Source organism: Cuculus canorus, chromosome 4 (genome assembly GCF_017976375.1).
Source record: "Cuculus canorus isolate bCucCan1 chromosome 4, bCucCan1.pri, whole genome shotgun sequence".
NCBI lineage: Eukaryota > Metazoa > Chordata > Aves > Cuculiformes > Cuculidae > Cuculus > Cuculus canorus.
Genome location: NC_071404.1, coordinates 19,019,923 through 19,032,526, shown reverse-complemented (window position 1 = coordinate 19,032,526; position 12,604 = coordinate 19,019,923). Strand labels below are relative to the sequence as shown.

Genomic DNA, 12,604 nt, shown 5'->3' with positions numbered 1-12,604 from the left:
TTGAAGTATATGGCACAGGAGAAATTTTTGTCTGGTGGGAACTCCTTAGGAAGATCCTTCAAAGTCACACATATTTAACGCATTAAAATTTGTTTGAAAGGGCAAAACGAGACTTTTGTAGCATATTAAAGCCTCAGAGTCACATATGTGTTCGGTACAGTTTCATGAATGCATGGTTTGACTCAACTAGTTTGGATGATCTTCCTTTCGTGTCTTCCCCTTTTTTTTCAGGAATGCCCCAGTGGTGTTGTCAATGAAGAAACCTTCAAAGAGATTTACTCTCAGTTCTTTCCACAGGGAGGTGAGTACTTGTCAAATGTAATTAGTACTACAATGTTTATTAGTTCCCAAGTCTAGCAAAAGAACCTGTTGTTCAAAGTAACAGGATTATTGTCTCAGGCTTTGTCTGAGCTCAGGGGGTACTTCCTTGATGGCTGGACACATTTTAAAGTATATATTTATGAAAGAAGCGCAATGATATCTACAAGAAGAGAGTCTTACTAAGTTATTACCTGTGTCTGGATGCCTTTGAAAACCAGGTTTCTCTGAATAGGTTATTTCATTTTAAGCTTTCTACACAGTCTTTCCCATTGTCTTTCCACAAATCCTTCACAGTTGGAATGAAAAATGTAGGAGGCGCTACAGGTATCCTATAACATCAATGGCAAAACCCCTTGACTTCTATGGGATTTTTCTACTTAAATGAGGCCTTTCTTTTGCTAACCTTAATTTCAATTAATTAATTTTCAGGGATTTCATTAATTTCTTTATCTTCATTATCTTTTAGTACAATGAAAGTAAGACAATAACAGTTTTTTTACCTTGAATCTCAGATTTTTTTGTTTTCCTCTTTTCTTTCTCTTGCTTTTACCATTCAATCCTCCCTCTTCATATTCTCTTACAGCTCTTCAATCCTGCCTCTTCATCTTCTCCCACAGCTCTTGAGATTTTCATGCTTCCCTGGGACTATTCATACCGTTTTCTTTTCAGTTGTATTTTTTTTAAATAAAACACTTAATTGGTAGGAACAAAATTTCCCCCAATTAGTTTTATTTTGAATAAAGATCTAGTAGGTAAAGAGCAGTATTCAGTATAGATTGCCACCACTGAAATCCTTAACAAGTAGGCACACTCAGTTGGGAAGAACAAAAGGCTAAGTAAGAGTTGACCTGCCTGCTGATTATTCCTGTATCTAAGCTTTTTATATCAAGCTAACAACTATAGTTTCTGGTACTATGTTTTTAGTTACCCTGGCCAGTGAAAATAATTTTCTGCATGTGATTTACTACACCTTTACTACACTTAAAATAATAATAATAACAACAACAATAACAATAAAATGTGATATTTCATATCGTTACACTTAGAACTGCTTACAGGCAGAGAGAAGGCACCCCTTTTATACAAGTAAAGCTAAAATATATTGTTAGAATAAATGTAATCTTAAAAGCCTAATCTTTATCAGTCCAGACTGAATTGTTGCAGAAAAGAAAGAATATCAATGGAGTTAAAATTGATATATACTCATTATTAGTTTCTACCCCTTTTCCTGGTGAGCATTACCCCTAATGCTCACCCTTCTGCTACACCATTGGGGCTTTAGGGCAGAGGCATTGTTTGGTGGGGACTGCAGTGAACTGTTGTCACTTGGAGTCCTTCCTTGGGAGGAATAGTATGTTCATATTGGTGCTTTCTTCTTTCTCACCAATTCAAGACAATGCTGTCACAGCTAAACTACAGGAGACAAAGCTGCAAGCTGACGAGCCTCTATCCTGGGCAAGTTCCCTGTAAAACTTGTGGTTTATTAGTAGCAATGGCAATACTACCTTACAGGGGCACATGGTTATGCTATTCACTGCAATTGCAACAATGCCATTACTCTGACTGCAACAAGGGAGCTACACTTTTCTGACAAAAAATATATTTTTTTCCTTGCTTCTTTTAACTTCAGTGAAATACAGTGAAAAGATTTTTAGCAGGGTAGAAAAGTATCAAATCCAGATAATTCACGTCCCAGTAACATGTTGTGTAGTAGTAACAGCATTTTCAGCCTTCTCAATAAAGTCATTTCAGAGACCTCAGGAAAAAGCACTGAGAAATGACTATCAGAAACTATCCCTTTCCTCTCCCCATCTGCCATAGCCTCCATGCAATTGCTTGCAGCCATAGCAGTACATAAAGACAGCACAAATGAATATGAAAGTCTTACATGGTTTTCCTCAAAACTTCAGGAAAAATATCCAGTGGAAACAGCAGAAGAGCTGAATCTCCTTGAAAGAGCACCAGCACTCATCAGTTATCTTTAAATTTCTTTGGACCCACTGAGACTTCAACTCTTTAGCATAGGTTTTATGCTATTTTGTAGGTGCATGTTTTGACTTTTGCCATTTTCTGAGGAGTATGGGAGCCCATGTCTATTCTTTCTTCCTCACATTAGCCAAGTGTCAAAATTTAAATTAGAATATGAGAGACTTCAGAGGGAGAGTTTACCAGTCTGCTTAATTCGTTCTCCAAACAGTCCTGCAAGAACAGACATAAACTGTTTAGCTTGTCAGGTAATGGCAAACACCGAGCAATCATGCAAGGACAATTAACCAGTTATCTCTACACTGCTGCACTTGGGCTCTTATCAGCAATCTCACAAAGATAATTAATCTTGTTTAGCTTGCTGAGTTTAAATCAGACACAAGATTCCTGAGACTTGTATGTGTGAATAAGTCAATTTTATTATAACGATTCTATTCATGACTAAAATAATGGTTCAGTGGTGGCTGGGGATAAGATACTGTTGGCAAAAATACATTGAAAGTCAAGCACTCAAGCATAGATAGGAGCAATATGCAGGTGAGAAATATGTAGTTAAGGTCAAAGCATGGAGAGATACTAATAATTAGCTTGATGTTAAGATATATATATCTATTAAGTACACATAACATGAAGGTCTTACCCCAATAGCATCTAAATTGCGGGAAAGGGACATGGAGACTATGTTGTCAGCAGATCCTAAAGGTTTTGATGATGTTTTCCAAAAAAACCTTTCCCCTATGTTTTCATTTTTATAATAGCTTCATCTTTGGGGTGGAGTTATAGGTGGAGCTTGAGTGACTGAAGTCATTATGTTAGCCTCTCCTGACTGGTGTAGGAAGAGTTCTTGCTTCATGTGCCAAAAGCTAACTGTGTGTGCCCAGTAGGAGTGTTTATGGGAGTGGTTTGCCTCAGAGGTGAGGAAAAGGCAGGTAGCCTTCAGTGTGGAAGTGTGTTTTAGTATTATAATGATATTATAATGAATATGGGTCAACTGGAGGGCAGGATTGCCAGAGCAGCAGCTGCAATTCATCTTCTTGAAAATAATTGGGCAGTTGTCCTTGGGTACCATGCTCCTTGCTGATAGCTGGGGCTGGCTACCTCTGTCTCCAAATGCCTATCCTCCACTTCACCAGGCAAGATATCCTTGCTGCATTCCTTTCAGATGAAAACTATGCTGCACCTGTGCATTTTCCATCTTCACTGACTTGGCTTTTAAAGAAAAACTGCCTTGTACTCAGCCTATGGTGAGGGAATAAGGGGAGTATTCAGAAAACATTAGGGTTCCTGTTTCTCCCCACATTTAGCTTTCTTCCCACATTTAGCTTTGTTCCCACATAACCCACCCGCTGACTATAGTCAGTCAAGCTTCACAACTTTTCACAATAGATTTGGGGACAACTATGTTGTCCATGGAATTCCATCAAGTGTAATACGTGCACTAAGCATTGATACTAAACAAGTTAATTTATTTTTAGAAAACCACTGCCATACAGGTGAATGAATGAACCACTGTGTTCATGCAGTGGATCACCTGAAATATATCTTGGGTTTTGTTCTTCAGCCAGGAAGGTTGTAGATAAGAATCCACATACTGATTAATTATTACACTCCTCCTCAGTTATGAACAGAACGGATTATGTTCATGGTTTGATAAGGCATACTCTCAGGTGTATAATGACTATCATTTTTTTAGTCTCTGATATTTAAAATGCTTTAATGGTGTATTTCAAAGGAATTATGATTTAATATCTGTTCCTGTCTCAACCTGTCAAAATATCAATTTAGCCTCCTAGTTATGATATCAGATCCCTGAAAACATTTTATTTAAAGTTAAGCTTTTGTCTAACAAGATTAATGTTCAAGATTTAGGGAGTGGGGGAAGAGTGGGATCACATTAAGTGGCTCTAATTAGAAGACTACTGTACCTCATTCTGTAGTGGCTTTGAAGGCAAAATTTCAGAACAGGCAAAATTTTAGAACCTGAACAAACAACCCTGAAAAATACCTCTGTTTTTATGGGGGTTTTGTTTAGAAGGAGTTAGTAAAAAGAAAAGAGTCTTCAACTAGAGATTTTTTTTTTCATATGCCATTATACAAAAAGAGCAGAACATGGTATTCTCTATGGGCATTGAACAACAAAAAACCTTTGTGTTAACCTTTGTCTTTTCTGTAAATCTGCAGAAAATAATTAAGAATATTTCAAATGTTTTTAAGAAATGAATGCAAAGAGAATGGGAAGCTATTTAAGTTCAGTTTACAGTAATTATACCTCCATAATGTTTTTTTACTGAAGATAGTTTGCATAGTATATTCTTTTGCATAGCAGAAGTCTAGGAAGATTACAAAAATTATGACTGTTGAAATCCTAAATATAAACTGAAGTCAACGAATTTACATTTTTCAGTTAAAATGGGGATTTATCTACTAGACCATGCTTATCTAATTATACTAATGACTCGATATATGGAAGGATGAATGAATGTCTCAACAGTTCTGGGTGGTTTTTTTTTAATTCTCAGAAAATGCATTAACAGACACAGGGCTTAATGGTTGAAGAATTTTTTCTTGTTGCAATTATTTCACATCATGTGAAATTAACATGTTGAAGTAAGACCAGAGACTCTGCTTACTAATATCAGGCCCAAATCTGTGAAGTACAAAGTTTTGAGGTTTTGGTGTATTTGGTTTCTTGGGGTAAAGGTGGCATTTCAGGTAACTAACTCAAGTCTATCACTCAGTTTAATTCAAACAATATTTCAAGCTGTGACAAATAAAGGTTTTCAGGATTAATATGAAAGGTAAAATGGTTTAGTGCCGAGGAATCAGAAAAAGGAGTCTCAGCACTGATGAGGTTTATCCCTGATAGAGAAGGTTTTGTCCTGGAAGGGGGAAAAGTAATTAAAATTAAAATTAAAATTAAAATTAAAACCTGCATGGTTTTGAGGGAGGGAAGAGACCCTGAGGAAAGCTGACTTCACATAAGCTCAGCAGGTTGTGACTAGCATCAACAGGGCAGTCTCTGGAGAAATTCTCTCTTCTTAATATATTACTCCTGGAGCAGGTTGTGCCTCTCAGAAGGCATGCAGTGGAAATGGAGATGTGGATCTTAACAGAAACTTAAAGGCTTGACACATTTATATTCATCCTGTCTTGTGTTTTTAAAATGAGTTTATATGCACTGGTCAGTAGGTTGGAAAACTGTGAAAATAATTAGTGAAGGTATCACTTGTTTAAGGTCATCTTTCAGAGCCTTATCAACCACCACTGCAATTAGTCACAGCCAGGTTTTCCAAGGTTTTTAAGCACCTAGATGTCATACAGTGTTAGTGGGAATTAAGCACCAAAGTAGCTTTAAGAATCTACTTCTCTGGATGGGATTTAATCTCAGCTGTGGGTGAACACAGGACCCGTGCACAGCAGCAGCTTAGTGACAAGCTCAGCCGCAACTCGAGTAACAGGCTTGTCTTCAGAATAAAAACAACAGCCAGGAGCACAGATGGTAGTGTCTGCTTCCCTCAATTAAAGTGAAGAAATGAACACATTTTTCTTCTTTAACGTATGAGATAGATCCCCTGTCACAGTCATTTAACTGATAAAGTAGCATTCCTATTAACATAGGTTGTTTCAGTGTATAATAACATGACCTCTTTGCTAGTCCTTTAGATATCAGTGATTAGCAGAACTGGGAGTGAAAATGAATAAAGCTATTGTAGACCAGAATTTTAGATTTTCTGTTTCTAACAGTGTAGCTACCCACATGCTGGCCCTTATAATTTATCCTTCCTCTCCTGCCCAAAAAAAGCAGATTAAACTGAATTGGAAATTTAGTCTTGATATCAAATTTTGGTATCGAAACATATTTTGGTATCATTTAAAAATATTAATATTATAGTATTTTTAATTAATTAAATTAAATAAGATATGCTTACTATGAATTATTTTTATTGTTTTAAATTGTAGATTCTACAACTTATGCACATTTTCTGTTTAATGCATTTGACACTGACCACAATGGATCTGTAAGTTTTGAGGTAAGTGATGCTGTTACTTCTTTGTCTGCAACTGAATATCTTGCTATTCCTTGTAACTAAGTCCATATGATAAAGGTGGCTTTATCATATGACTCACATTATGAAAAATGTAGCTTATGTGTCTCAAGTTTCAAGTTTTTCCAATGTATTAACAAATGTCATTATTATTTTAAAAATGAATATCCCTAAATAATAACTCAGACTGTGCTGCTATGTAATATTTTAATAGATAATGTATGTATGAGTTACATAAAATAATCCTTATCTTCCTCCCTGCCTTTGTAAGGTGAGAAGGACTCTAAACCACAACTACTGCTATGGGGATGACTCCACAAAAATAGGATTGTTCATACACTATTTGTTTCCAGGAGAAGGCTCTACAAAAGAAGGATTTTATATAGTATAAAACACAAACTCATCAGTCTAGCTGCTTGAAAGTATCTCTCCTTATGCTGTGAATGTATCAATTTTGAGACTAACTTATTTATTTAGTTTTGCCAGCGTTGTTTTTTTTTTTTGTATTGTGAGGGACAAGCAGAGTTTCAGAAAACCCATCTGTTGCAGAGTTCTTTTGGCATACTAGTGGACCAAAGTTCTTTTTTCCATCAGACAGAGACAGATGTGAAAGCAAGGTTTCTGCTTGTTGCAGGAATATCGTAACTAAACTAAAATGAAGATCTGGGCCTCAAGGCTATTTACATAGTCAGGAAAATTTAGGCTAATTAATTTCTGACATATAGGCAAAGGTAGAGTACGTTGCACTCACATGCAAATACCCCAATCAGTACCTTTAGTTTGTTGTAGATGCACATCAAAGCTATTCTAAATGTGATCTTGATGAGAGGAAAGCCAGTCAGTAATCCTACTAATTCTTAGTGCCTTATAGTACAAAGCTGTGCCAAATGCAATGAAGATATTTAAAGATTTTAGGGTTTTTTAATAAAAAATGCATTTGTTTCTAAAAAAAAATTAATAATTCTTAGTAAAGTTGTTGGTCATTTTCTCATTGCTTTATTCCTGAATTGTTACCTAAGAATTTTACATGAATTGATAAATTAACAAGCATGTTAACTCAATTCCATAGGAGAGTCCAGATCAAAGATCAAAGACAACTTTGGCGTTTCACTAATAGCGACACTGATAAACAGCCATTGTCTCCAAGGCAGTAATACAAGGGTAGCATTTTAATGAATTTATCCAAGTGTGATACTCTGTGTTCAACACGAAAAGTCATGTCACGTGAGAAATGAGCTAATTTTTCTCAGGACAGCAGTGATCTCATAAGCCTTTTAAAACCAGCTGGTGTAAAGTACCTACAAAGAAATATAATTCCTCTTAACAGCAGCTCCTTCTCAGTGATCTTTGGTTTCTATGTGCCTGGGCTCCAACACTTCTGTGATGAACATTCATCCTAAGGGCTAAATCCAAAAATGGATTTAGGTGCCTGCTTACTTTCTTCTTCTGGCCTTGGACAAGACATAAAGGAACATATGATCATGTGGAATAATTTTAAGCTTTCCTATGGATTTGAGACAGCACACTATTAAACTTGCTAATTAATTTATTAATGAACTTGTTCTCCTCAAAGATTTACTAAGGGATAAAGCAATCAGAAAGTCATCAAGAACCTTGCTAAGAGATAATTAGTCACTGCTGGAAAATAAAACAAAGACAAGTTAATTCCAGATCACAACCAGAGGCTTTGTACAGCTTTATACAGGTGCAAGAATGCCCAATTTTGCAACCCTTCAGTGAGACATCTCTCTTTCTTGCAGAATCAAATACAGGCACAGGACAATCTGGCATTTAATAGAGGTCTTCAGAGGTATTAGCACACTCAGCAGGAAGCTAACAACTTAGAAATAAGAAGCTGTGGAATGGAGTAAAGACACAGATTTCTGTGCTTCTAACTTCACTGTCACAAACGGAAAAGAGACCTTACTTAGAGTCCTGTCTCCATTCAGACCTCCTCCAGACTCTTAGGCTCCTCTGTGACTCTATATCATATGCACCCTTCACACTGTGAATCTTATTTCAAAAATAAATAGGCTCTAAAAGCAGAATGGGGACTTGGGTTCATGCTCTTGCTAAATAATGTGCCTGATTCGTGTGTCCCTGAGCTGGTACCAAATTGAGAATAAATTCATAGTTGTGAAATATAATAGTAGAAGAATAATAATATAAATATAGAAGAATAATAAAATTACTAGATAACTTTATAAAGGACTTCTGGAAAAGCAACATTAAGAATGTAAATGGTGCAGAAAAGGTCTGAAGACATGGTACTGAATTAAAAAGGTTAATTGCTAATGCTCTAATGCGATCAAATCTGTTCTGAATTTCTTTAGCATTTTAATACTTAACAGTACATTGTTAAAGAGCTGTTTGGAGATTTAACCCTGTGACCTTCAATTAGTCATTGAGATGTAGACAAGACAAGTTGAGCAAAACTCTTTCAAGATTCATGTATGCATTTACCCCAAGGGGCACATAAACCGATAGGACAGAAGCTTATGACAGACCAAGGAAACCCAAGAGCATACTGCTTGAATTGCGAGAAAGATTGAAAAAGTCAAAAGAGCTGCCTGTGCCTACTGGGCCATCTGAGGCCGTGACATCTCTGTATGCCTCACTGTATCAGATGTACCTATTTGACTGTGCAGTACCTCAGACCTTTGTAATTTATGTCTAACTTCAGTGCAGCCTTTTACATTGTTTCTGTTTTAAGGAGATGCATAAACTTTGCTGGTGCTGGTAAGAAATTTTTCAGCTTTTATTTGCACTGTTTTAATATTACTCTGAGACTTCATGTATGTCTTTGCTAATGATGTAGAAATACACATTTAAATATAAGCTCTTGCCCTATTCTGTTCAACCTATTTTAGAGACAGATTTATGGACTGATAGCTTCTTAAATAGAAAAAGGTGGAGGAGATGATTAGAAGGGAAAAAAGAGCCATTGTTTAAAAAAGGTTAACATGCTAAAAAATACAGAAGACAGGCGATGACACATCCCAATTCATATTTTTTCCAATATGAAAGATGCTTACTAAATGTAAAAGAGGTTTGTGCTGTCAAGACTATTAATTATGAAACAAAATTCTATAAACAAATATTACATATAATAAATCTTGAATGTCTTCTGATTTTTTTCTATGCTCTACAGCAATAGAGCACTGGTGGGTTACAAAAGCATTAAGGTTGTACATGGACATATAATAAATATTATTCCATTTAAGTATTGAGGTGTACTGTAGCATACATGAAGTTTCAAATGCAGATCAAAGAGGTCTGGGAATCCCATATTCCACATCCAACATGGTATAGATCTAACAAAAAATTAATAATTTTTAGTAGATACTTCTCTCCAAATCAGTGTCCTGTGCTTAGATTAATCTAACTCCCACTTGAGCCTTTTTTTTGACCATTAAATCACGAGGACTGCTTTTCCCTAGTATTAAGTTCAACAGGAACTGCTTAAGTGAGGCATTCCGGAGGATAACTCCACTAACAGAAAATTATTATTTTATTTTATAGTAAATTACTTAATTAACTTATTAGTTATGAGGTATAGAATGCCTAGATTGTTATTGATTAAAAATAACAGCATTCCTTCATACTGTGAGGGAAAAAAAAAAAAAGTAACAACACATCTTTCCCGTCTTGCATGCTTCTGACAAATACATTATTTTGGATTTCTGAGTATTTGTAAAAAGCTGCTCAGTTCCAAACTGACCAAGACCTTTTGATTTGTTTAGGATTTTGTTATGGGTCTCTCAATTTTACTCCGAGGGACAGTACAGGAGAAACTGAACTGGGCTTTCAATTTGTATGATATAAATAAGGATGGATATATAACTAAAGAGGTAAGGTCTACTTTTTATACTATCACTGAAACTAAAATTGTATGTATAAGCCCTACTTTCAAAGAAGAATGGCTTCATTGTTGAATTAGGCATTTTAACTGACAAATATATATTATGAAACTAGACATGCTAAAAATGAAGTAATTTTCTCATTTTAAAGGCATATCTAAAATAGAAAAGGGAAAATCTTCAAAGAAAATTTAAAAGGACAGAATTCTTCAGGTACAGAAATGTTTGGCTTAAACTTATGCCTATGTATTTGCAATACAGTCACTAGAATAAAGTAGTTTGGTAGGATATTTGGAAAAATAAGACTTAAGTACGTGGGCCATAATTGTTACTCATTTTATGAATGTACATATAATAATTTTTACTTGAAACACTTTCTATAAAAAGATTCCTACTTTTATTTTGCAAGGATTCAAGCACATACTTAAATTACAGTGGGACCAAATGAATGCTTTCATGAAAATACATGGCTTTTCAAAACTGACTCTATGTAAACAGATATTTATTGCAGTTATGTTTTTACAGTTCTAGAAAAACACTTCATGATTATTATAAGAGGGTGATCTATAGTATAATTTCTCAGCATACTGGCTGATGGCTTGTTTTTATAATTATCCTTATAGTTTTCACAAGCCACTCTTTTAACAAAAATCAAAGTTTGATATAAAAGGAAGACTCTGTGTGTGTGCATGGGTGTTTCTCCTCTCTCTAGGGAAAACTCAGTTGTAAGAAGCTGATGTACTTTGACTGTTCACTTGCTGTTAACAGAACTTCTTTTCCCGTTTAGTTTTATTCACAAGACCTTAGGACATTCTTCCCACAATCCATGAACTTGCCCATTTTCTCTATCATTTCAAATCAAAATCATATATCTGCATTTATTGAACAAGTTTATGTATGAAAGCTGAAATAATATGCTAGAATTTCTAGCAATGTAGTAGTTCCTTCTTGAAGCTACTCAGTGATAAAATAGAAGGAACAATCTCAAAATTTTATTCTAAAATGTAAATCCTAAAAATCATTTAAATAATTTATGTGTTCTGAGTTAAAGCAGTGTCTACAACACACTTTACACTACATTTTTATTTTTTTTTGTCTTCAGGAAATGCTGGATATCATGAAAGCAATATATGATATGATGGGGAAATGCACCTATCCTGTTCTCAAGGAGGATGCGCCTAGACAACATGTGGAAACATTTTTTCAGGTGGGTTGGGTAACACAGGAGCCAAAAAGTGTGCTCTGTTAGCAGGTATGGAAAGACTTCCAGTGTTGTAACAGTTTTGCATCTCCTACCAATTTTGTAATCCTTTTTCTTCTCTGTGGTCCCATCCCAAGTTTCTCAGACCTGCATATTACACCTCGCTTTTTCAACAATAAGCTCCTTAAGCTTATTCTAGTATATCACTTACTATATCTTTCAAGCATTTTGGTTGTTCCTAGATTGACATATAACTGAAATGAATAATAAAAAGGACTTGTATAACACGGGATTTTGGGAGGATAAACTTACATTCTTATTCTTTCTGAACAGAAAATGGACAAAAACAAAGATGGAGTAGTTACCATAGATGAATTCATCGAGAGCTGCCAGAAAGTAAGTATCTGAACCTGTACTGATAAGTACTGAACCTGTATCTGCTGACTAATGCTATCATAAAGCTACACAGATTTCTGGAGTGACAGTGATGGTAATCCTAATACCATTGACAGTATTTTTCCCAAGGTACAGTATGCATCCACACCATTATGTAAAGCTACTGAACACTGTAAATCAATTTGTGACCTGAATCTGTAGAAAAGGTGTTACATGGAAGCTGTCATTGCTTATTAGACAACTGTGTCTGCGTCCCTTCTCTATTTAAGAGTGTTTTGTTTGTACTCAATAGCACTCAGCTGAATATTTCTTTCTATCTTCTGCCCATGTTGAGGAACACATTCCAGTTACAATTGGCATATAGGCACAGCAATAATAATATTGCTTGAAACTTTATCATCTGTAGGAGTTTTTCTCAAAGAGCAAGTTATGACCTCTCGGAGGCCTTAAGAAGGGAGAGCAAGGAGCTTGCAAAGTGTTGGATGGCAGGTGTTAACAGCAGGCAAGTTTTCTCAGCGTAAGGGCACAGACCTGGTTGTGATTATCGGTTGAAGTTGTTTACACTGCCCACGTGGCTGTTAATTTCCTTCAACTGCTGAAAGCTGTTTGTTGCCTCTAGAGCCAGTAATGAGAATAAACTCCTGCAGCAGGAATTACAGCCTGTTTTCACTCATCTGCCCTTCAGATGCCAGCTTGCTCTCAGACCAGGAGACGATATGAGGAAAGATAAGTTGCATTTTCAGAAATTTAAGAAACTACTTAAATTTGTCAGTTAAGAAATGCAAGAAAAAGAA

The 12,604-nt window shown here is 35.6% G+C and overlaps 1 protein-coding gene across 15 annotated transcripts in view; it reads left to right on the top strand.

The window, feature by feature from the left end:
- The window catches only part of KCNIP4 (potassium voltage-gated channel interacting protein 4), a 422,577-nt gene that overhangs the window by 404,078 nt on the left and 5,895 nt on the right, over positions 1 to 12,604 (top strand). For 14 of the 15 annotated variants that reach the window (XM_054065855.1, XM_054065846.1, XM_054065847.1 and 11 more), the window contains 5 exons: positions 232 to 301; positions 6,268 to 6,338; positions 10,097 to 10,204; positions 11,316 to 11,420; positions 11,748 to 11,810. In XM_054065855.1, the coding sequence (XP_053921830.1) occupies positions 232 to 301; positions 6,268 to 6,338; positions 10,097 to 10,204; positions 11,316 to 11,420; positions 11,748 to 11,810 (417 nt within the window). The remainder of the gene's footprint in view (positions 1 to 231; positions 302 to 6,267; positions 6,339 to 10,096; positions 10,205 to 11,315; positions 11,421 to 11,747; positions 11,811 to 12,604) is intronic. The other variant, XM_054065845.1, reaches the window with a different exon arrangement.